At 31.1% G+C, this 27,625-nt stretch overlaps 1 protein-coding gene across 7 annotated transcripts in view; it reads right to left on the bottom strand.

Moving 5' to 3' along the window:
* The window catches only part of GRIK2 (glutamate ionotropic receptor kainate type subunit 2), a 778,198-nt gene that overhangs the window by 143,421 nt on the left and 607,152 nt on the right, over positions 1-27,625 (bottom strand). For 6 of the 7 annotated variants that reach the window (XM_073893710.1, XM_073893711.1, XM_073893709.1 and 3 more), the window contains one exon: positions 27,356-27,579. In XM_073893710.1, coding sequence (XP_073749811.1) covers positions 27,356-27,579 — 224 coding nt within the window. The remainder of the gene's footprint in view (positions 1-27,355; positions 27,580-27,625) is intronic. The other variant, XM_073893714.1, reaches the window with a different exon arrangement.

Genomic DNA, 27,625 nt, shown 5'->3' with positions numbered 1-27,625 from the left:
CATGCACTCCATAGAATTAAATTTTGAGCACTGAAAACACTCAAAAATTAAGATTTGGTCATGACTTGATGTCATTGGAGCACAAAGTAATATTCACAAATGTTCAACAAAAGATCATGTTTTGGTTAAAAGTGTATTAACTGCCATCTGATTTCTATTCATAAATATTACAAAATTAATGTTATTTTTCTATTTACCACCATAACAAGCTTAATAATATAAACTTTTAAATGTCAAAATTAAATAATATATGCATAGATATAAAATCCTTAAAGGATGTTCAAATTTATCTGAAGTCTGAAATATTTTCACACTATTATCTTTGCTCTATATTTTGCCATTGCCACTTCAATTCTAACTATTTTGTACATGGAATATAATATTGCTTCACTTACACTGTCAGGAAAAGTTATCTCTTCGAATCCATGAAAAGAGCCTAAAAAGCAAGAGCCTCAGCTATTTTTGTGAACCATCACAGTATCTTTGAGATGAAATAAATCAAGTTAAAGAGTTTAACTCAACATATTGGGAAAAGAAAATAAAACCTTCTCAGGTAGAATGCTTATTTTTCAAAACTGTTCATTTTTAATTATCTTTGCTTTCAGAAAAGGAAATATCAAGAAGTAACCTTAAAATATTTTTATGTGCCTATTAAAAATAATAATCAAAGATAATGCCATATGACTTTGGAAAAAGCACCATGTCAAACATGGTGCTGTTCAGCTCTCTTCCTAACACCTGCATAAGACCAGGGGTTCATGACGAGAAAGTTCTGTAAAAATGCCCTTGCCATAGCAAAGCTTAGTCTGTCCAGTTATCTCTGATGTTACTCTAAGTCTAAGAAATGCAGACATTTCCTCCAATACTTTTGCTTGATAGCAAACATAACAGTACTGTCTTCAGCAGCATGTTCTACCAATATATAAAACCTGACTCTGAGCAATTGCTTTATGGGCATGATCTATTTATATTCAGCAAGTATCATTTAGCTTTTAGTTTTTCTTCGTTTGATTGCTTTTTACTGTCTGAATCCATACTACCAAGCAGACCATTTCCAGTGCATAATTAATGCTAACAAGTATCCTTAGCCAGAAACTTCATATTGCGATCATTTCAAATAAAGTTTCTCTAATTTAAGTAACACTTTTTTTATCAGAAATTAGGATGATTGATATTCTGCGGCATTTGATATTCTATACTTTATGTTGCTAGTTATCAATAAAAAACATATATCCCAAAATAATTTCAGTTGTTCAGTAAGTTAAATTCACTTTCCTTAAAAGACAACTGTGTGTGCATCAGAATATGAGTCACACCAGCCCACATTGGAATTCTTTTAATTGAACATATATTAAGTACTTTGAGAACTTGTTTCTAAGAAAAAGACTTCCCTATAGTTAATTTTAGTTACCTTCCAAATCATTAATGAGCAGGATATTAGTTAAGGTTGTATTGTGTTTTCTATGCTCAAACATAAAAGGCTTCGTAATGTAAAAATAATGTGGTGAGGTTTTGAAGGTGGATGAAGTTAAACTGTGGTTAAGAAAGAAATGAAAGGAACAAAACATTTGGAAAAATTGTTATATAAATTAGAAATACATGAGTTTGCAATTTAGAAAGATAATTTTTTAAAAAACACAATTGAACATAAATATATTTCGTTCAATTAAATATAGTTCAAAGCTTAAGAATAATCTATCATATACTCATGACCCCATTTGATAAGAGTAGATAAAGTCTAATGCAACATATTAGCTAGTTAGCACTGTATCAAAAGATGTCCAAATAGAGTGACCATTGAAAAAATTTAATTGAGAGAAATAACATGACTTCACACTCCAAATCAAAGTAATGCCAATACTGCAAAAACTATGGTATCAATAGATTCTTCATGCTGTTATCATTATTCATATCCTGTAAAACTAGTTCTGTGCTCTTTTTTAAGTATAGTCTCTTGCTGACATTTAATTAACTTGAACATTTACGTATCTGAATTTCACCTGAATCTTACCAGTGCCCCCATCCTATATTTCCAGCTCTCTACAAGAGATTTCCTCCTGGTTGTACAGCCAAACCTCAAGCTCAGCATGACCAAAACCAAACTGGTCATCCACCCCATACTAAACTGACCCCATGTCTAAGCATGATCAATTTTGCAGATAATCTAGGCATTTTCCAACAACTGAAATGAGAATTCTTGAAGTCATCTGTCTTCCCTCTCCTTCAATGTCTGTATCCAGTATATCAGCAAGGTTTATTATATTTTTTCTTCAAAATAATTTGGATTTGTCTTTAAATTCACATTTTACAATCCCCTATTATTATAATTTTAGCTTAGTCTTTGTTTACCTCTAACTCAACAGGTCTCTTTGCCTTTTGATTCTCCCAACCCCATCTCTTTTGTCCATCCTACATATAACTATTAGGCAAATCTTCCCATACTGTAATGCTGTTTATTCCTTCATCAAATACCTACAAGAAAACAGCATTTCTTTCTGATAAACTACAACCTCTTCTGCCCAATTTTCAAAGCTTTAGAAAGCTGAGTCATCTCATCATGTCACCTACTGTGCCCCCCTAAAATTTTATAATTTATGCAAATAAACCAATAAATATCTCATACATGATATTCATAGTAACATTTCCATACTTTTGCTAATGCTGTTCTTTACAGCCAAAATATTCCTTATTACAGTACATTAATTAATATCCTATTTATATTTTAAAGCATAATTTACCTATTGGATGATAAGGCTTTTGACAAGAAGGAATATACCATGTTTATTTTAATCTCCTCCACCCAAAATGCTCTCTCCATTTTCCTCTACTTAATATAATTCCCGTCATCGTTTAAAGCCAAATTCACTTATTGGGATAATAAACTCTTTAAAGGAAGCAAGTATGTCATTTTAATTTTATATCTCCTATAGCAGTAGAACAGTACTGGAAATAGGATAAGCACTCAGTAAATACTATCATTTTATTGCATATATATGTATATATATATATATACACATAAATTATATATATATATAAAATTCTTTAGTACTTTGTTCATTGTTATTTGAATGTGTGATATAACTGGATATAGAAGATACAGTGCAGAGTTGCTTTCTTAGTGAATAATTAGCATAACAATGCTTCTCAATAGCATAAAGAAATTTCTTAGTTACAACTAAGATATAAAAGTATATAAGGTATAAAGGAATTCTGGAGTTTACAAAACAATTTTAGTAAGAATTATCTGGTCTTCAATCTCCATGTTATCAAGCAAGTGCAATGTGGTAATATAGATGGCTAGTAGCAACTTTGGACAAACAGTATTTGTCTTAATTCCCTGTTTATTCTGCCTACCTGTGTCTTTTGTTATATACTTCCTAAGCAGGATTGCTTCACATTTAAACTACTTGATGGAATTACTCCTACTGCCTTAAATCCAGAGATAATAATATGTACTTAAAATCATATCACTTCTCTATTTTATTCAGTTAACTCTTTCTCTGAGCAATAAGCAAAACACTAGAATGACTATAAGCTTATGCATGCAAAAAATGGGTAGACATTTTAAAAAAGGAAAAGAACTTTCTATAACTCTCATCATGAGCTTGAGTTTCCTCAAAAGAGTGATTGGTGGGACTTATGACTTGTTTTGCAACACTACCTCATAAATCTCATTTTCTTTTAAAAGTAGAGAATAATAAGACCTCCAGGCAGCTGCTAGATGGCCAGCCCAGTAGAAACAGCACACCAAAAAAGTGGGCATGAGATGTTTTTATTGACACAAGAAAAAAACAACATGAAACTAAAGGAGGTAGCTCAGCAATACTAAGGAACAATAGATCTCTTCATGAAACTGAAGTCTAGGCACAATAATGCCCCCCCCCCCCCCCCCCCCCCCCCCCTAGGATTTTGGCTATGAATGAAAGCACTGCTTTTGAATGTGCACAGAAAGAAATCTTAGCCATTATTCACCCCTTTCAGGCACAGCTTTCCCACTACTGGTGATCATTGTTGATAACATAATCCTTGAGCATGACTTAAAGAGGTGCATGGAAATACTGAGTGCTGACAGGGATGTAGGACTGAACCTGGGAATCCCTTCTGCACTTAGTAATTCTAAATACTGGGAGCTGAAACATTTGTTTAGAAAGTTTATTTTTTTTTTTTGCCCTGAAAATGACTGAAAGAAAAAAGATTCTAATCTTTCTCTGATTATCTAAGATTACCTTTTCATTATATTTGCTTGGCACTTCTTGAAATAATGCTTTAGGATAGCTGTGCAAGCTAGGTGGATGCCCAACAAAGAATATAATTGATTACCGTTTTGGTAAATCAGATTACATAGTTTTGTCTATGTTTCCCTCTCTTTCTCTCATTCTCTCTCTGTGTAATAAGACACGTCAGTTTGCCTTACTCATTTCTCTTGTACTCAATTAAATGTTCTCAAGTTCTCTTTACTTCCCAAATGTCATGATTTCTACATATGGAACAAAGAATGCTTTGTGAGAAGCTTGGATGGGACTATTGTTTGCACTGCCTTTAATGTCAGATTCTGAAGAATAAGGACTTCCATTGGGTTAGATTCAAGATAAGGTGGAAGAAGGTCAATGTTAAAATATGTAATTATCTAACAATATTTAAACATTAAAATGTTTGAACAAATAAATGTAAGAGTTACAAATAATGATTACCTATAAAGTTTAAGGAATGCCTAGATTAATCTTCAATTCAATATCTCCTAAAATAAAAGCTTCTAAACCAGCAGCAGATGCCCTAAATCTACCTGGATAATTTTTATTACATTTATAGAAAGATACATTTTTTTCCTGAACTCCTTAAACTTTTAAAGAAAATTTTATGTATATTTATGGGTCTTTCATTCATTTAATACAGCTAGTGCTTTTCTCCTTTACACTACATTAAACTATTCACTGAAATATTTATAAGACCCTGCAACAAGAATACAAAACCTTATGTATATTAACACCTCAAAGAATCAAGTCATCTTCTGCAACTTTAAAAATATGCTGTTGATTTCCCTTAGCAAAATATAAGAAAAACCAAAAAATTAGTCAATTTGCATTGTTTTATCATCCTCAAATATTTAGTTCATCAAATTTGGACAAATCTATGAAGACTTTAAATTTAAAATATATTCCATATGTATAAGATACATATGTGTGTAGACACTTTTACACACAAAAATTTAAGAAAACATTGAAGCAAAGTTTAAGAATCAATTTTATCATCCTCAAATATTTTGTCTATCAAATATGGACAAATCCATGAAGGCTCTAAATTTAAAATGTATTTTCTATACAAAGAATATATATGTGTGTACACTGTTGAACAAATAGAGAGATAAAGAAATAATTCTATCATCTGTCACCACCTGTCTCCTCTCTCATCCTCAGTTTCTTAATCTATAGAGTGAGGAGGCTGCCCTTGGGCATCACTAAAGTTTCCTTCTAACACTGACAATCCAAGATTTCATGTATATGGGTAATTACTTAAACAGCATAAACAGGACAAAATTTACATTTGTAAGTAGGTCCTTGTAAAAACTTTAAGAAAATACTGCAATTAAATCTCATCTATTTCAACATACATATTCAAGTTATGATTGAAAAAGAAGATAGTTGTATAAATTTGCCCCAAGAAGAAGTTAGAAAACTTTATCACCCTCAGAGCATAATTTAGTGCAGATTTGTCATTTATTCCTTACTATTGTATCTTAGAGAACTGGAAAACTGGTTTAGGTTGCAAAATTTTTGATTGGGACCAAATTATGTTGATTCTCTTTTGCTTACTTAATGGATATATAGATAGATGGAGACAGAGGCACAGACATAGATATAGGAAGATATGAAAATAATCACTAAATTCTACTCCTAAAGCCAAAAATAAATAAATCAATAAATAAAATAAATTTTATTTTTAAAAAAGAGATATGAATATATATAAAGGAGATAGGACACTTCTTACTACAATAACAAAACATGTTTTTCAACGAAGTAATACAAATCAAGAATCTATTGATGAAATGTAATAATCAATTAGGTCTGAACATTTGACCCATATGTAAAGAGGCAGATGGTTCTGGGTTGTGGCAGGCATCCCATGCTGGGGAGTGAGGAAGCTGTAGTTAAAGCACTTGGCTATAGCTCTAACTTCCAGACGGGTATTAATTATTTCTTCTACTATCCTCTCTATCTTCCTTGCATGTTCAACAACCCCCCAAACTGGCTATGATTTTTCCAGTTTATTGTCTCCTTTCTGGCTTTCTTCTGTATTTACTGTATCCCTATCAGAAGATAAAACAGCCCTTATATGTAAATTACAGTGACAAAAAAACAATAACACAAAGGCAGTGATTAGCTGCCTCTCTCTAAAGGACCACTACACATATATGTGAAATAAGTTCCTTGAAGGGCAAAACAAACATTGTATTTGACAATGCACAAAGTTACTTGAAGAATTATTAGCCAGACCGACTGTATGTGTGTGCATGTGTGTATGTGTGTGTAGTATTTACTTTGAAGCCCTTTGGGTATGATCATCTGATTATTTGTTAGGATACCTACAGCATTCTTTAGCCTTCTATCTTATTTGTTTCAATTTCGAAATAAATGGTAAAATCTAACATTTAAAAAATAGTATGTTTTATTAGCTAGTCACTATAATTTTTACAAAATGAAAAAAAAAGGAATACATCTGAAAGCCATATGATTTAAATGTACCACATGCTCAAATATATAATATGATTAGAACTTTGTGCCTTATAAATACAGGCTACATGCTACATATTTACCACCAAAAACACCTCACAAAATTACAAACTGTTTAAACTTGATTTGAATTGATGATATTCTATCTTTATCTACTTAGTTTCTAACTCTTATCAATTTAAGGTTGGAAGAATAAATTGTGTTTGTTGTTTTCACTTAAGGCCAAAACAAAGTAAACATTAGATTAGCTTGGATTTTGCACCTAGTTAAATTATTTCAATGCTCTAATGCATGAATCACTAATACGTTTAGAGCTTTTATCTTCACTGTAAAACAGATTGGTTTTGATTCAATTAAAATTCCTTTTTGCAAATATGAATTAAAAGTTCCTCATATTAGAACAAAGTTAGATAAGAACTTAGTATTAGCAGTACATAGCAACTTTGATTCATAGCCACTGTGAAGATTATCTGAATACTATAAAAACGGGAATAAAAGTAATAATGGATTTGTATGCAAGTGGTGGTTTAGAAAACTTAAAACATTAATGATTTGACTTGTTATGTGGTTTGATCATCAGAAAGTAAAAATAGCATTTGTCATATTTCCTTAACACCAGAAAAAGAATTATTTCCTGAGATTATTTTATTAACATTGGAACAAGCTCTAAAATATAATAATATTCTTTGTTTGGCACAGGTATTTAAAATTTTGACACATATTTGGAAGAAACATCATCTTTCTAATTATTTTTGCACATAGGACATCATGTGAACCTCACCATTAATAAAAAGCTTTGTAATAGCATTTAAAATTTTACCCTGCAGCTCTCCCCGTCACCCAACTCTACCTATTCCCCAAAGCTTACTTCCCATCTTGGAAATTACAGTAAGTTATATTGATCTGGAAGATCACATATGGGTATCTACTATTTTTTAAATCTATGCAAAGTTTGACCATGTAATTATTTTAATGATTTCTTATGATTTGCCATGGGTAATAAACAGGAGGGACAATTTCATGTTGCTGATATATTTCATTTGGTCAAATCCATGCCTTAATCACTGTATTAAATTTGAAACCAAGATTATCCAGTTGTTCCTTAAAATCTTTTCTTTTAACCATACTATCAGAAAATAACTATGCCTAATTTTATACTTGAATGCTTATTTTAGTTCCACTACATTTTTCTTATTTTTGCATCTTTAGCAAAACAATATTTTTTGTTAGAAATAAGTTACACCAGGGTGCCTGGGTGGCTCAGATAGTTAAGCGTCTGCCTTTGGCTCAGGTCATGATCCCAGGGTCCTGGGATTGAGTCCTGCATTGGGCTCCCTGCTCTTTGGGGGCCTGCTTCTCTATCTCTCTCTCTGTCTCTCATGAATAAATAAATAAAATCTTTTAAAAAAACAAATAAGTTACACCAAATACAACCATATATAATTAGATGCATCCTGTATAAAGCCCACACAGACTCTGTGATTATCTATCCTGTATGTAATATTTGGTTTATTGGATGCACAAAGAAAGCAGCTTTAATTTCTCCAACTGTATAAGCTACACTGGACACTTGGGGTCAGGAAGATAAAATGGAATATTAGTTATCTTTAACCATGAAAGCAAGTATTTAAAGGACATTTTATACTTAAAAGTCAATAAATGATTCCAGTATTTCTATTTTAGTCAATCAACCAAATCAACTGATAATCATGACAGATAAATTTATAGGGAAATTATGAAGTAGCTTTAAAAAGTTATCTAAAGCTTATGCAGATTAACATAGAATATAGAAAAGTAGATGATAAAAAGAGCTGAGTAGATAGTAAACAGTAATAATAGATTAGAAACAATTCGCTAAAATTTAAATCAAGACATGAATTCTCTATCACTTTAACCTATGAAATTATTTCCATTTGTATTATTTCCTTCTACATCAAAAGTAAAATTTTAGAATACACTTAATAATTTTAAGGGAAAATTAACTTTTTCTAAATTATACTATCTTTTTTACCAAAAAAATTTCCCTGATTATGTGGACTTTGAAAATGGCATAGAATTACATTGGTCAATAGTCATGAAATTACCACTTATTTACAGTATTTTAACTTGCAAGTACTAGTTTAGAGTGGAAATAATGACTTTAAACTATTTAGTGTATATGACATGTTTATGTATTAGATTATAATTACATCTTTTTTCTTTTTTTACTTCTTAGATTCTTTTTTCCCAGCTTTATTGAGAAATAATTGACATACATCACTGTATAAGTCTAAGACCTACAGCACATGGTTTGATTTACGTATATTGTGAAATGATTGTCACAATAGGTTCAGCTAACCTCTATCTTCCCATATAGATTCAATAAGAAGAAAAGAAAGATGAAAAGAAAAAAGAAAAAAAATTCTCCTTGTGATGAGAACTCAGGATTTACTCTCTTAACCACTTTCCTGTATATCATAGAGCAGTGTTACCTATAGTCATCATGTTGTATGTAACATACCTAGTACTGATTCGTCTTATAATAGGAAGTCTGTACATTTCCATCACTTTCCCCTAATTCTCTTTCCCCCATCCCCCACCCTCTGCCTCTGGTAACCACAAGCTTGATCTCTTTTCCTAGGAGTTTGGTGGGGTTTTTTATAGATTGCACATATAAGTAGATTTTGTCTTTTGTTCTTTATTATAGAAAAATATACCACTGATAATTGTTTCTTATTCTTTACAAAATATTAAAGATAACTTTAAGTGATTTTGTTTAATGCTCAAGTTTTATAACTGCATATAACAAGAGTTTTTAGAATATATGCATTGATAGAATAATTAAATAAGAACTTAGGTACATTATAACATTTATATTAGCTTGTATTCTCAAAACTAAACATTTCCAATTTTATCATACCTTTTTTCTGTCACTGCTTCTTTATATTATGTTTATATAATTGAGTTGTTTCTTATTATGTAATTAATAATTGACTTCTGGTCAATGGGAGTTCATATATAGTGTGTGTATGTACATATACGTATACACACATGTGTATATATTTACTTTTTTCAAAGCAAAGAACATATTTTATGCATTTCTAAACGATGCATTTTTCTTCTGCATTTTGATTCTTTAAATAGATTTACTTATCCCAAGCCAATAAAATAGGAAATGTGCTCATGAAAGAAGGCCAAGAAGTCCATCTGTGTCTGTTCATTTCTCTGAGCTATCAGTCCCTTAATTTCTCAAAATATTTTTTCTTCTCAAGCTTGCCTATCTGCTTCGCTAAACAGAGGCTGTTCCAACTTCTAGCAGTGGGAGCCTTTTTTCTAAATCCCAAATGAACTTATTTATAAAAGAAATTATCTTCTTCCTTCAGCACCCAAAAATTCTCCATTCATTCTGAAACTATCTTAGCATGTATTGAAAACATTTAAATTACTACTTCCTGTCTCTCTTTATAGGGATTTCCAGGACATTTTCTCAATAATCAACTTTTATAAAAAGTTGGTTTATCATCTGATGAACTTTAATAGAATTTTTCATTTAACATCAAAATCCCTTCTGCATTTATGACAGAGCCAATGATTCAGTAAGATTCTTAGTGATGTTTTATCCCCTGTGTAACACCTCGTGGTTATTTAATAAACTTTTAAACTTTGAATTTGGTTTTACTGGTAATTTAAAAAATACTTACTTAATAGTCTCTTTTTTTAAGAGAGCACTTTAATTTCTAAAGTATATTTGAGAGACCAATACTAGTCTTGTTATGTCTCTCCCTCTATGACTTCCAGCAAGTCTGTTAACCATTCAGTGTCTCAATTTTCTTATGTATAAAATAAGGGAATCATGTATAATCATCTTATCATTTCAAAATAATTTTATAATGCTATTAGTATGGTTGTTTTATTTTATTTACCTTCATTATCTGTATCTGCTACATGTTGGGAACGTTATGTCTCCATTTCTATTCTTTTTCTCTTAGCTCTGTCTTTTCACAGGAATGCTTCTACCTGAATGAATGTTCTCACTTGTTAAATATAGTCTATTATGCAAATGTATTAGTTGAATAATAGTGAATTTAGTAAATTATTCTACACTTGTTATATAATTATTTGTTATTTCTACGAAATCCTATTATCTATTTCTCTTGTGCTCCTCCCCTGACCTCTCCTGAGGTAACATTGACTTATAGTTCCTGAAATCTTTACAAAAGTGTCATGTTATAACTAAGCAATATTTACTTTTAGTCATACTCAAACGTGCTGAAAAGAGATGATAATCAAGGATAAATAAACAGGTGGAAACAAAATCTTAGCTCATTTCAATTAGATAGGGCATGCACACATCCTCAAAACTACATGAAAGATAATAAAGAGTAAATGTAATCAATATTGGCATGCAAGGAAGCTGCACATAATAAGATGACACAAAGATTGCCTGATGAATCTAGCCTCACTGCCTATATTTTATTGATATTTTAAAATAACCAAAGACAATGTAATAAATTAAATTGTCTGAGGAATTTAAATTAGATCTGTACCAAGCAACACTTTGGACCAAACAATAAAAGACTAAGAAAAAGTAGTCAAATGGTGCTGAAAAGCTCTGACCAATCAATGATTGAGAGTCAGGAAGGGAAGAAAGATGGCAGAAATTCAGAATCGTGTACTTTATATTAAACGGAAGACAAACAAGGCAGAAGAAGGTGGGGAGAGGAGGAAAAGAAAATTCCAATGGCCCTGAGCACAATAAAAGATGCACATTTCATTAGGATGTATTTAATGGCCTCAAAAATAAATGAAGGACTAAGTAACAAGCTAAAATGTAATCTATAGCCTAATGCTATGTAACTGATAGAACTCTGAATTTATGCCACAGTCATGTGTCAAAGATTAGAAACTTGTTAACCGGTAGGGAAAGAAAAAAGTGACGAAAATGTAATAACCCAATACCTAAAATATTAATTTTCAAGAAACAGATTTCTATTAAAAATTGCAAAACAAATTGTTAGCTATACCACTTCTTCAAGTCTTGCAGGTTTGAAACTTTAAACTTTGAACTTTAATTATAATTGTGAAAGTGGAATTCTGTTTACAGGTGCCTCAATTTTGCCCTGATTCTATGGTGTCCTACATGCTGTTAACACTCTGGCTCCAGTTCTATGATTAACTATGATTAACTACAGGACCTTTGTCAGGTTGCTTTGTTTCTTTAGACTTCAATGTCTTCATTTATTGGCATGAAGTTCTATTGATTATATGTTAAAATTTTGTTTACCAGTCACAGACCTAGAATATTATAGAAGGTAATAACCTTCTATAATATTTAAAATAGTGTCTGTATTTTTATTGTTATTAAACATATAAATCAGTTTTCCTAAATGTCATCATACATTTAAATGACACAGACAATTCCTGTCATTCCACTAATCTAATTCATTTTATTTGAAAGTGCTTCAAGAATTTATGACTTTGTACTGTAAAATAACATACATGTGTCTCAATGTCTTATTTACATATATATCTGAATTAAATTTCTTAATATTTTTGTATTGTTACTACATTTCCTTTATACTGCAAATCTCTGTCAATCTCTTAGCAAGTGTTTTAAGATAGTCATTTTATTGTTTTGTTCATGATGCTTTGTGCCATTGCTCATAACTTGATGAGTATACAAATGCTTGGTTTTTAGAACAACAAACAAGGGAAAAATAACAATCAAAAGCAATGTGTTCTTGTTTGCTATGCTACAACCTACTAGTGAGGACTAACAGTCACTAATATTTATTAGGTCAGTAAATCAAATCTCAGGTAGGTAACAGGTGGTTCATAGAGTCAGACTGCAAATAAAGTTGCTGTTTGTTGTAGTTGAGCATATGGCCTTTCGATACATTACAATCATATCAACTGGACAACATCCTCTATAGGCAATGCTTAACACTGAAACACCAGTAATTCTTTTCTAACTTCTTGAAACTACAGTGCAGATTTTGTGCGTTTTGGGAATGCTGCCTCACCTTTCATGCCTGTTAGACTACTGTCTCTGGATGGACTAATTTCTTATTATCTGGTACTTTCCCATGTATGTTTGTCCTTTTGCAATGTAAAATTTTAAATCCTTCCATATAGACTGAACACACATTAAGTCTGCATTTCTTCACATTGCCTAGTCAATATTCTAGAAATAGTGGGTGCTCAAAAATTTGGGGATGGATTTAAGTCTCTGGAGTTTATGTTCTTAACCCTAGGGTTTAAAAAAGACACACAAACATACACAGGATCTTGCTTTCCAAGTAAAATTCAAAAGCTAAAGCATCTGTAGGAAATCCTTTCACACAAAACTCCCTTAAAATACCCTATTTAAAAACAAAAAGAAAAAAATGTAGCTACTCTAACAAATTGGATTTTTGAAATAATATTTTCTGTATATTTTATTGTACAATGGAATTTCTGAATAGGTTTTCATATTTGAATCAAGGAGATCCAGTTGTCTCCAGCTGCTGTATTTTGTATTAAAAATCTTTTTTATCATCCAGAATGTTCATCCACATAAGTAACTGTCTTATGTAATACTTTTTCACTTAATCAAACTTGAAAAATAAAAATTCTACTTTTATATTCCTGAAATAGCTTAAGTATAGTTCCTTAGCAGGTTATCTCAAATATATATTAGGTTTTATGAATGGGAAACACATAAGGAAACATATTTATCATATTGCGATTTATATAGCTAATAGTGATACACTAATGGGCGGATAGGGAAAGAAGGAGACAGAGAACTGATAGACCTAGCTGGAGTAAATTTCAAACAACTAACAACAACAACAAAAATCATGGTGTATTATCATTTAGGATCCAAACAGAATTTATATAATCTCAATTTTGTTATAAGCCATGATCATTGACAACACTCTGGGTGCATATTATCCTATGATTACAAAGACATAAATAAGATACCTTCATTGATTCTAAGGAAGGAATAAGCAACACTTGGTCTAAATTTGAGAAAGAGTAGCTGCCATTTATGAAGCTTTTATCTAACAACATTTTTTATTTGCAATAGGCTAAGACCTAAGCTATAATACTTTCCATTAACTACAAATGAGAATGTATAAGAGGAGCTAGAAGGCTGCAAACAAAAGATTAAAATGAGTGAATGCCTCGCAAGATGGACCATATAATCCTTTGATAATTGCATTCATTTTAAGATGAGCCATTCAAAATTGCTACCTGTCCAACCTGCATAAAATGAGCAAACTAGAAGCATGGAGATAAAAATGCTGGTTGTCCCCAAACAGGCCATTTTAATATCATTATAGTTGAGTTTTAGACACTCTAGGCTTACATGTGTGCTGAATATGCTTATTTTCTGGTTTTTTGCACTTAATGCTACTTGTACTCTATATAGAACTAGAACATTAATAACTATCATTTGAGGTTGTCCAATATGTAAATGAGATTTAAAATACAGTGACCTCCTTCAGCCCTGCTTACAGAGTGTGGGTCATAAGGTAGACAAATATGATTCTAACAGAAAAGATTACAACCTCATAAAATATGTAGTTTCAAAATATGTATAAGATTAAAATCTACATAATTCATCTACCTAGAGTGCTGATCATTTATAGAAGAATAGATAACTAACTCCATCCTTACAATAAATACAAGATAAAGTATCGACCATTTTATAAAATACTTCTTCCTTTAACAAATAAGGTAAAATTACAAATAAAACTGGAATTTATTGAAGCCATATGCTTGCTCTCAAATCATAATTTGTCAGTATGAGAAAAGCTTTATTGCTAGGTTTATCATTATTCCAAAATAAGGTCTTTGTTTTTTCCAAATATCTAATTTTCTTAAAACTTTCAATAAATGCTTTCAATAAATATTCAACATCTTTCTGACAATTGCAAATCTTGATTTTATAACTAAATTCACAAATAAGTAATAATGAGTTGTCCTGAGACCAGGCATTTTTAAATGAAGGTTAATTATTTTTTAAGATTTTATTTATTTATTTGAGAGAGAGAAAGCACGAGAGGGAAGAGGGTCAGAGGGAGAGGCAGACTCCCCGCCGAGCAGGGAGCTCGATGTGGGACTCGATCCCAGGACTCCAGGATCATGACCTGAGCTGAAGGCAGTGGCTTAACCAACTGAGCCACCCAGGCACCCCATAAATGAAGGTTAATTTTTGAAATTCCATAACGGAATTAAAATTTTTCACATTCACTATTTTATTTTTAAATAAAGAGGAAAAAATGTCCCATGGCCAAAAAATGTGTAGAAAATGCTGAGTTAAACAAACATACCCAAATTTCTTTACTGTAAGACTTTTCAGAGCCTTTAATCTGCTAATAGTGAATTTTCAAGAGGAGGATCTAGTACATTGTTCTCCTGACTTTCTTTATTTTTTTTTAAGATTTTTATTTATTTATTCATGAGAGACAGAGGGAGAGAGAGAGAAGCAGAGGGAGAAGCAGGCTCCCAAGGAGCAGGGAGCCCGATGCGGGACTCGATCCCAGGACCCTGGGATCATGACCTGAGCCGAAGGCAGACGCTTAACCATCTGAGCCACCCAGGCGCCCATCTCCTGACTTTCTTTAATCATAGAACTCTCTTGGGTTCATTTTTTCCCCCTAGAAACAGTTTAGCATCTGATGTTTTGTAAATACTGCCCTATGATATGCTATCATACATTTATCTTACAGAAGTATTATGGAGCCTACTACATTTAACATTTTTTGCACCAACTTCTTCATTGCTTTATAAAAGTTAGGGAAAACATTGTTGTATTGGATATTCCACATCAAAAATAAACCAGAAGTGTTTTCTATGGGATTGAAAATTTGATAGCATCATTTAAGATGATACTAGATAACAATTCATGCTTCCTGCACAAAACTAATTTGGTAAATTCATGTCTCAAGAATATAGCCAATATTCTAGAAATGGTGGCTGCACAAAATTGACCAGAAAGAAAGTACAAAAGACCTCTAACATATGAAATATCTACACTTACTTTTCATACGTTTTTTAAACAAGCATCTTTAACTTGTTTTAAAAAGAATGCCAGCTGAAAATAACTAACAGGAAGGAAATAGGCTACTCAGAAACAGGCACCTTGATAAGAGATGAGGAAAAGGGAGAAAGAAAACTTCAGAAATGTACATTTGAAATAAGAACTTTGAGAGAATCTCATGCGTGGCTAAACACTACTTCACAATTTAATAAACCCTGTGGCAGGCACAGCTAATTCATATCTGATAACATCGTTCTTACTTACAAAGAATTGAGCCAGCAGTATACCTAGATAAAAGAAACATTATCTGCATCCTCTTTTGCCGCTAGGAAATAAAATAATTCGAGCCAGTAAGATGTAGATAAGAAGAAACTTTCCTTTCCGAAGGGCATTGTCTTTTGTCTTTTGCTTTTCCTTTCTACCTTCTTCCTTCCTGAGACACAGATAGGATGCCTGGCATTGCAGTGACCATTTGCAGTGTTGAGGATAAAAGCCTCAGTCTAGGAACAGTGTAGCGCACAGACAGAAGGTGCCAAGCTCCTTAACATCACCTTTCAGCCATGGTTTCAGTCTTGCCCTGCCTACCTTTAGCCTCCTATGTATTTAATAACTATTTAGTCAGGTTTATTACCTACATGTGAACCTATTCCTACTGACGTGGGCTCTGAACCAATGACTGAACTTTCAGGGGACATTAATTCATGTACACAATATTACTACTGAATGATCTTGGACAATTTTATTCCTTTCAGTATTTTTGATTAAAAATTACACGCAAGTAAAACCATTTCATAGTTAAAAACTTTCCATGTAAAGAGTTGAAGATTTCAAATTTGATGATAACATCTCAGTAATTCAGAAAATACCAGAATCCACAAGGACTCATTCCATGAGATTGTCACTTAGCTAAAGTTTTTCTTAGTGTATATTTTCTTTTCCCTAGAAATATTAATATGCAGTTAACTTCAAAAAAGTCATGCTAATTGTTTAGATATCAAATTATTTTCATGAGTGAAAGGATTATTTGGTATTTACTTTAAGTTTATAATTACCTCAAAGATTCTAATTGTATTAATAAAAATCCAACTCTAATTTTGCTTTAAGACTCCAGAACCTTGCCATTACCTTCCACATATTTTTCTGATACATCCTGCATATCTGTTTAAGCACATCCACTGGGCTACCTGCTATTCACTTTTACGATATATGCTTATCCTTTCATTTGAACATATTATATATTAGCAGTATTCTGGAGCCAGCTCATATGGCTTTAAGAGCCCACTTTGCACCTATCTTTCCAACTCCAGATTCAATAAGACTCCATTGGTAGCTTGATACTTGTTATATTGGTAATATTTATACCACAAAAATTGTTGATTGCTGCAAATCAGAGTCTCTCCTTGCTATAGCGGTTATTAAGCCATTACCATCACATTTCTGAACAATATACACCATTTATATTAAGTTTTCATGCCATATGTTGCCCATTAATTAACCTTAGCATTGTTTAATTGGTAGCTTTAGTACCAGAAAGTCACCAGATTTACACAGAATGAAATACAAGGATTATCTGTATATGAATGCTACAATAATATGCTATTGAACATATTATTTAATAGATCTAAATGGGTTGAAAGGGTTTAATGAGATGGTAACAATGATCAGTTCCACGGATTTGTAAATTTATTAATGGCAAATTTAAATTGTGATAATTTTTGTTAAAAATATAACCTTGAGGAAAAATAAACATTACTATCAGCTACAGATGTATAACTAGAAACAATAAGTGTTTTCAAAATGTAAGACTTCCTCTTAATTCCCATTTAAAATTTATATTTGACATAGGAAGTTAACTTCAACAATAGGCTGATTTCAGATCCTTATGACCTATTTTTATCCTAAGTGATTTTTTAAAATAAAATTAAGTCATAATGGTATACTGAAACTTATTCAAATTTTAAACTACCCAGGATTTGTATTTTTATGGAATAAAAAACTCTTTATTATAATCATCTACTGATAATTTGAAGACTCCTGAAGGAAAGGCATTATTTTTGTTGCCATAAAATTCGGATTTAATTTTACAAAGGTAAAATAAAAATACATAATTCTACATTTAAAGCTGGAACCTATTTTTTAAACTATGCAGTAGATTTTATATAATCTCATTAAATAGCTACTAATACAGTGTTTTAAACACCTAATTGTCCAGATTAAATTAAGAGTGGCTTTAAATTGGGAATAATAAGGAAAATCTCCCACATAGCAACATTGCATAAGAAAGCATAGGTTTGTCCTATCAATAATTTCTTACCAATATAGCTATTTGTTTGCAAGTGAAGAACCAAACATTAAAAAACAGTTTATTTTTAAATTGGTTGGAACATACTTTACATTTAAAAGAATTATTTCTTAGACTTAGATATCAGAAGCAAATGTTTAGTTTGCAACACACTTGCCAAGCATTTTAGAGCAGTAAGTCCAGTATTAAAAAAGCTCAAGGGAGACTGTCCTTAGGTCAGTCAGGTGGTTATGTGGTTTCTAATACTGGAAAATGAAACAGACTATGCTTTTAGAAAAATGGATGCTCAATAAGTAAATGATGTTATCAATAAGAACCTGAAGCTAGCATTGGAAAGGTAGCATCTGAATTTCTAACATCACTTGGATGTTTAAATTGATTTAGCTAATATGCAAATATCTGGATTATAAAAAAATATCAAACCAGTTACCATGAACATGCAAGGCACATAAGGTTTTTTTTTCCTCATTGAACTTTTAACTATAAAATTAATTTTAATAAGTTTCATGAGGTTTAATCACTTTTGGGCTTTCTTTTCTTCCAACTAAATATCTTCTGAAATTATACTCTATTGAATCAAATATACCAATAAAATATTTAAAAATTAAGTGTATGTACTTCATATGCAGTTTAGTATCTAAAACAACTGAAGTAGGTTTGGAAAGCATTCACCATTTTGTTTTCAACTCAAATATCTGAATTAAGAAATATCAACACGAATGTTTTAAAATTTGGGGCAGAAGGAATATTTTAAATATAATTTTTAACATCTTCATGATTGAGAAAATTTGAAGCCTTAATTGAAAATTGTAGTGATATGAAAAATTTGAAATCAACATACATTTACCTGAATGTGAATATTGATTTTGTATCTCCTTCTACAACACTTTCACTATTTTGTTTTCTTTCTTTTTTTTTTTGGTAATCTCACTTTAGTAATACCATTCCAAAACATATCTTCAGTCAGTCTAGTGAATTGCTAAACTCATATTGAAACACACCTCCCAGCACCCCCTTTCTCAGTACCAATAATAATAAGGGAAGCAGGGAAACACTTACCTAATTTTATTATGTTAAAATAATATTCAGGTGCATATTCTGAACCAACTTAGATGACAGTTGTAGCCCTATTCTGTTTATAAAGTTTATCATGCCAGTAACATTCAAACCTATAATTTCACCTTTGCTTCAAATATTAAATCCATTAATTTAATAGGAAAATCTATTGTAAATTCATTCACCTCATTTTATCATTTTAGGAGTAATCAGACAGGGGCACATAAAAATGGGAAATATTTTAAAATAATTAATTAAAGGTTAAACATCTTTCATAAAGAATAGCAGGAAACTAAGTTATATCCAGGCTGGGGAGGGGCAGAGAGGATTACCTTCTACATATTTTATAAGGTATTGAAACTAAAATTATATTTCAAACCAATGTACATTAGACTAAAAAGAAACAATTACTATAGTTTTAAGTGCGATGTGTATAATTACTTCATTAATAAGGTTTTTGTCAGGTTAATTTCTAGGCTTCCAAACAAAATTCTAAAAGTATCTCTAACAGAGATAACTTCACATTTTAATAGTGTTCCTCTTTATGTAAGAGTTCACAAGAAATATTCAAAATTATAGGTAATGAAAATCAATAGAATAGTTTGTGTTGTCGTTTTGCTAATTCTATTTATATACAAGATAGATATCAACCACTTGCTATTTAAATATCATATTGAAATTCCTATAGCAATTTGAGAGGCAGATGATATTTTTCCTAAAAAATATATATATGTATATATACCCAACAGGATTGATATGAAAACAATTTAACTTGAAGGATGTAATTATGTAATGGAATGTAAAAAATTATAGCAATTAAAGTGCTGTGACATGCTCTAATGAATGAAGTTACACTGGTTGATGACACTATACCTCCTACTCATTAATTATTTGGATAGAGTGAATTATTTTACATAACATGAAGAAATAAGTCATAAAGTACTACTAAAAATTACAACCATACATTTTCATTTAATATTAATGATATTTTTCCCACACCCATGAATTATGAAAAAATCAAAAAAATATCAATAACATTTGAGTCTCTAGAAAAGCTCATAATGTGGTGCAATTCTTTGACTATATGCAGCTAGTAATTTTCGGGGGAAGAAAGTGAGCATTCCTAGAGAACTGGTTTAGAAAGCAAATAGGTTTATGTGTTTATGAGGCAAATCTGCTCATGTGTGGCTTGCTAATGGGTTCTGTTTGGGGGCCTAAGTGATGGAAGTATTTTTTAAGCTTTCTTATTTGCAAATCTAAAGAGAAAGACACATTTCTTAAGTACAGCTAACTGAAGTGATTCTTTCAAATTAATACAAAACAACATACTGCTGACATGTAGTACAAATATTTTATATGGGATTCTTTTAAAAATATTAATTAAAAAGGTAGACAAGCTCTTGTTTTTCCTAAAATTGTAGAAGGAAACACGAAAGGTGAATTTAACATGATAGTCAAAGGAACAAAGTGATTCAAATTTCTTTCCTGTTTTCTTCTAAATCTGTTTTCTTTAAAGAAACTTCTTCCCTATAATAAATTAGAATATAAAAGGAGAATGCTAGAATTAAACAAAGGGAAAATATTTCTAACCTCATTTGCTAGGAGCAAGGGGGTGTGGTTATGTATACCTATTCATTCCTTACATCAAAATGTAAAAACACACAGTTACTGAAAAAAGAAGCTAATAAATTAATGTCTCCATGGTTCTCAGATAAAATACGGCCACTGTTGACATGGAATTTGTATTAGTTCCCTTCCTTTTATCTTTCAATGATTTCTTTCACATAACCCACTAGCCCAGTACAAAACTATATAGGAAAACATCCATCTGACAGAACTCTTACACCAAAGAATCTACAGAAAAAGAACAGCTTTATCCAGGTTAAAAAAAATGTTATTAATTTAGGTGTCAAGCTTACTATTAAATTTTTATTATTAAAATTTTTTTTTACTAAAAAAATTTGACCTATTTCTCTACAAGTTTTAAGACAACTGCCTTTTTTTGAGCAGAATGCCCGCAATCATTGTACAAAGACATACACACACACACACACACACACGTTTATATATGTGTTTATGTTTATATATATGTATGTATATATACACATATATATATAAACCCTAGTTTCAGATTGTAAAGAATTTTCTTCGGTGACTGAGCTCCCCAAAGTCTGAGGGGACTATTTTTCTGGGGACTGTAGAAATACAGGAGCACAGTTTTGTTTTGAGAATTAACACATAAAAAACGACTTGGGAAGATGGCTTCTTACAAAGAATTCACAGTACTCTGCCGCTTTGGGAGAAGTAGCTATCTAGAGACTGCAAAATAGGGAAGAATAAGTGTATCGCTTGATAAAAAATGCTTGGTTCTCTTTATCTTGTTGATTCTTAAGTGTCATCTCAAAGAATTTCTTTCTTATGGTTAAAAAGAAAACCCTAAAAAAAGGAAAGAAAAAAGCAGAGCAAGAGAAACAGCCATTCACAGTATCGTTTTTATCTTACTAGCTTTTCAATCTGAATTAGCTAATAAAAAATATATGAGACGTGGTGGCAACTGCTTGATGACACTACACTGCTTTACCAAATCTTCCAAAGAAAAAAAGTAATTTCTTACAAGACTAAAGCTTCTCATCAGGACGTGTGTGTGTGTGTGTGTGTGTGTGTGTGTGTAAAACGGAATTATATATTCCGTAAAGGATTCACTAAAAACAGAGGTGTTTTTTGGTAGCAAATACTGAACATTCATCTTCAAGATTTTAGCATTCTCAAGTTTCTTAATGTGACTCGATATGCTGTATTTTATTAAAATTAGTATCTGTGATTTACTGAGCTAGAAACTGTGGAACTCCCAAATTGAAACATATTATAGTTCTCAGAAGTTCATTGGCCAAGATATTTACTGAGTGGACACATTTGCAATAACTATACAGAGAGGCAGCTTTTTTCGTCTCTAGAAGTCTTTGAATTCAATTTGGCGATGGAGGCGAGGAAAAACAAAGAGGCAAATAATTTATCCACAGGGTCTGAAAAATAAAAATGGGCTATCAAACTTCTGCTTTTGTTGTATTTACTTTTGCCCTAACAATCAAAAAAAATTATGTCAAAAAATACTTTTGGAAGAGATCAAAACTTCTAAAAGTTATTCAAGCACAATCAATTCATCTTTAAAAGAAAATGCCAATAAGCATTTGATTACAGACTACCAAAAAAAAGCACTTTAATTTTAAATTGTTTTTTCTTACTCAATTATTTTCAAATTTTTTATTCTTATAAATGTCTAGCATAATTATAAAATTGAGAGGGGGGAATATGTTTATTTTTTCTTCACATGATTGAGATTCTGTTCTTTATCCTATACAGATAATTTTAGTCAAAATCTCCAGTCCCAATTATCTAGATAAAATATTCTCCACAAGCTGAAAAGAAATCACCAATTCAACTTACTTTCAATTAGTTTGGTTCTATTAATTATACAAATGGAATTTTTTTTCTAGATTAGTGACTCCATGTCTATTTTGCAACCATGAACATCATTGGAACCACTACAAATAAAGAGGTAAATTATTTTTTAACAGATTTACCAAGTAAAACTTGTGGGAAAAAACTATTAATGTAGAGTGACCTCATTTCCTAAGGAAATGTAGTTTGAAAGTGCATTTAGTTTTAATCAATGGTGACTTGTAGGTCCATAACTGAGGTATTTGTTAATATAATCAATTTTGATAATCACTTTCATATGTGTGAAAGGCACACTAGCAAAACACTATTTCAAACCAAATTTTCATTAAATTCTAGGAAAATCGCTAAATGGAAAGAGTAATAACAGATAGGGTTTCCTGTAATTTACTTAAGTAAAAAAATGGCTAAAAATAAAAGTAAAATATATCTAAAATTATGTAAAGGTAAAACTGAAATGGTTTTTTAGTAAGAGGTGGGCAAGTTGGTGGCAAAGGCACACAACAAAATTGGCATTTCATTTCAGTGTGACAACAGTCTTTTAGGCAGCGTATTAGCTTAACATTGAACATCCCACCAAAACAGTTATCCATTTCCAAGTGCATAATAATTCATTGTTGCTCTTCACTGTACATTAAATGTCACCCATCACTGTGACAAGAATATAAAAGCTATTGCACGTTAGTCAGGAGCCTAGATCAAAGCTGTTGATGCAAGCACTTTGGACATGGTTTTCTACACTCAGTTAAACCATCAAAAACACTATGTTGAGAACGTCTTTACCTCTGAGTACCAAGAGAAACACAGAATATTTTTATCAGTAGAACTTTCAGTAAGACAATAGCCTTGTCATCTTGTGACCGCCAACCACGTTAGTCTCAAAATGTATGTCAAAACAGTCCTGGTGGTCACTGTATTAATAAACCCTTGAGCAGATTCTAGGTAGACCATCTCCTGCTCTCTAATCCAATAATACAATAGATGATATTCTAATATTCTAAAAAACCATGCAAAGTAATTCAACCCCACAACATACAAGAAACTCCTATATTCTTTTTAACTTGGAAAAACTAATGTTACGTACTTAACACATTGAATATTCTTTGATTTGTTATTTTTACTAAGAAAGCCAGGTTAGTCAATATCGCTTGCCTTCTTTTCCTTTTTTCCTACATTTGATCATATTCACTTGCTCATTTAAGTAGCCTAAGAAATTTCCGTGTAGTAATATTCTTACTAAAAAAAAAACTGGTACAATATTACTTTTTTTCCAGTTTATTTGTATTTAATTTTAAAATGTCAATCTCAGAATAAAATATGCAATATTATTATAAGCTTAGTGAATTATTACTAAGGTTCCATCAATCCTGTTGGAGGGAAATATGTACAGCATTATGCTCTTCTTTTAAGTTTGGTCCTCAGTTATTCACCTCTATACCAAACTCCAAAGAACTGTAGACCAAGATTTACATGCTGAATTTCAAAATAGCTCTGGTCTTCTTAAAAGAAGAAAAAAAAAAAGCTCTAACATTATGGGCATTTAAATTGACTCATTTTATAAAATAGTGTCTACTGCATCAGTTTATCTGTTGTTTAATAAAGGAAATATTTGAAGCAAGGTGAAAAATACCTCTCCTTCTGAGTATAAAGGGTGGATTTCCTAACCAGACTCTTTATATGACTAACTGCTATCTCTGTACTAATATACCTAGATGAAAGGAAAATATAATAGAAAGAGAGAGGGAAAAGGTTTAGGGACAAATATGATTAAGTGCAAGTTTGTCATGTACAAGATTTCTTCCTACTTCTCCGTCAGCTAAGAGCTATGGTTAGGATATCTGTGATAAGGCCATTCCATGTCCAGAATGCCGAACCTCAGGCTCATCTTTACTGTCAAGTATGAGTTCTCCATTAATTCGGATAAGCATGCTGATTATGTCATTATGCTATAAACAATAATGCAACTGTTTGTAAGAAACCATAGGTTATAAAACCATACCAAAACAAATAAGACCACATATCTCTCAATACTGGTTAAAAAAAAAAACTTAGAACATTTGTTAAGGATTTGTTAGGTAATTTTTTTTATGTAATAAGGGTGAAGGGAAATTTTTAAAAGGCATCACAATAACAATCTGCTTTTAAATTTAATTTTAGAAAACATAAATTCCAACAATTATGATCAGGACTTAACTTATTATAAAATTTTGTTGGCATGGTATTGTTTTAGAACTTTGTGATTTTCAGTGAGAATGAAACACATATCTCAGAATTTTTTTAATGTAATTTGCCTTTTTTCTGTAATCATTATGGAGATAAAGACAAAAATATACATTCAGATAAAGAAAATGCTATATTTATTTTGACATTAATAATAATGTTAATAAGTTCATCAGTGATCTCTATATGACATAAAATGTAGTCCTCATTCATAGGTTAAAAATCAAAATACTACATTTATTTTGAATTGATAACAAATAATCATAATGCCACTTAAATTAGGAAGGTAATTAAGTTCTGCAGTTGAAACTTGGACATTTTGTCTGCATTTGCACGTCATGAACTTCTTTCATGGTAATAAGAGTTCAATAACATATCAGAGTGTATTTTTTTATCGAAGTAAAGTAGATTTTAATTTTATAAATTTATTTAGCTTTGGAGGTTCAATTTAGAAGTTAAATGGACTCTATTCAAGAAATTTTCTTTTAACCTGAGTTTTTAGTGTGTGGTTTTTAAATTTAGCAATATTTATACAAGATTATTTTAATATTGAGAATTGAACAAAATATTTCAGAGATAATCTGCAAATGATTTGTTTTCATATTGTGTATTATTTACCAAGATATCTAATATTATTTATTATTTAATATAGGATATCTAACATTGTTTATTATTTAGCATCTGATCATTTGTTCATAAATGAAGATATTATACTTAATTTTTGAAACTGTATGAGACTGTTTTCACATTGTTGAATAAGATGCTGAAATAGAATCACTTTCAAATCTATTCATTTAATAACTACTAATAAAATATAACAGTAATATTCTAGAATTTAATGACACTAATAAATGGCACACGAATTAATGTCATATTCTCATTAAGAATGACATGAATGTATTTATTCTGTGTAAAATTAGTACGGGTTACAATAATTATACAGATGTTATATTATTATTTTTTTGATGGTTTATCAAACTGAGAGTTAAATAAATATTTTGAAAATTAAATGAGTGCATAGCCAAACCACATGCCTCTAACTGCAAATGTACTTTTAAGCTGGGAAAGAATTCAGATGTCTCAGTATTTGCTTTTGAATGTAATCTCAGAAGATTTGGGCTCAGAAAATTAGTAATATCTGAAATTCCTAATACAAATTTGAGGTAACTCAATAGTCTCTACTTAAGGTCCCCTGGAAACTACAGTAGACTTAATTCAGCTTGATTGATGCCTACACAAATTGCCTCAGAATGGTCTCAGGACATTTACCTTTAAGTTTTGATTTTATCCTTCCTGGGAACTTTCATTAATTTGATTAAGAAGGAGCAGGTGTACCTGCAGACAGGAAGAAAGGCTTTTTCTATACTTTGGAGTATTTACTTTTCTGTCTGCCTGTGGGCAGGCTGTAGAGTTCTCCAGCCATTGAATTAATTAAACTGTAATCCTTGAACTTGTTTATCTGAAGACATATAAAACAGGATGGCTTATATTGGTCACTATAAAAAAATATGTAACTGATGCAAAGATGTTCAAAAATGAAAAGATTGTTTTATATTCACAGATATGGAAAAAGCTGGAGCTAAAAATTTGTGAACTTCATACTCCAAATTCTCATTTTGGGGGGGAAAATTCTAAACTTCAAATAAAAATTTTAACATGATCTACCATACAGCTACAAATGCTATATGTACACATTGTTCCAATACAAATTTTCAGCCAAACACAAATGATACTTATCTGAAGGACTCATGTGTTAATACTAAACCAATTAGGTAGAAAATTATAAATTTGCATGGCATTTATACGTAAATATAAAAAATATCGGTGTATAACTATAAAAATATACTTATATCAAAAATATTATGTTACTTCTCGAAGTGATTTCATTCCCTTTTTAATGGAATGAACTAAGCGTTTTTTTACTGCTAGGAACAAATACATGACTTCACTGAGAACAGGATATGTTCAAGAAATGATAAATATCCTTAGTGGTAAATTTATCAGAAGAACCTATATAATATCATTGAAAAAATAACCCTCTTACTTAATATTTAATTTTGATGATAGTGCAAAAAATATCTGTAGTTATACATTATATTTATTTTGTGAAAAAATGAGAAATTTTATGTGGAAAATAATGGTAGTCTTTTTATAGTTAAAATGCTTATTTTTAATGGCTCATTAAAAAAAGCCTCCTTTTAAATTTTACCACTTTGGTTTTTTCTTATGACTGATTTATTAGTTCAAATTAGTAAAATATATTATTGTGCTCTCTGGCTCGAGAGAAATCTTCAAAATGAAGAAATAATTTTTATGTCCGAATTATTTGGACTGCTTTTAGAATGCTGATTAAAAAGAGTAAACTCTACCAAACTTACAGCTTACTGACACAACCAGCATGCATTCTGCCCAAAATGGCAGCTAGTATATTTTAATAAGTTATGTGACTCTTCAAAGTTCATTATTCTTCAGTACCCAAAGGGAGATAAAGAAAAGGAAAAGTAAAATTATTGTGACTTTTGACAATTATTAGTTAGAAAAAGGAGGTAACAATTGCCAAAAAAATCACAAAAGTGAGCATGTTACCTGGCTATGACAAAGAGCACACAACTGACACCCAAGTAAGCCAGCAGAATATACATCCAGATATCAGGGGAGAGAGGATTCAGGAAGGAGAAGACGCCTGGGTTTGTACCATTGGGCTTGCGGTACAAAATACTTATTCCAAGTGTCATAAAGGGCTTGGAAAAGTCGATGACCTTCTCTCGAACGTAGGTAATAGCCAGTGGGGCAACTGCAAGGTCAGCTTTCTGTAGAGAGAAACAGAAGAAAAGGGGGGAAAATTGGTTCTAAGTC

The sequence above is a fragment of the Callorhinus ursinus genome, unplaced genomic scaffold, assembly GCF_003265705.2.
Source record: "Callorhinus ursinus isolate GAN/ISIS: 27379988/994484 unplaced genomic scaffold, GSC_fseal_2.0 scaffold6, whole genome shotgun sequence".
NCBI lineage: Eukaryota > Metazoa > Chordata > Mammalia > Carnivora > Otariidae > Callorhinus > Callorhinus ursinus.
The sequence above is the reverse complement of the archived record's forward strand: the minus strand, read 5'-3'. Positions and strand labels throughout refer to the sequence as shown.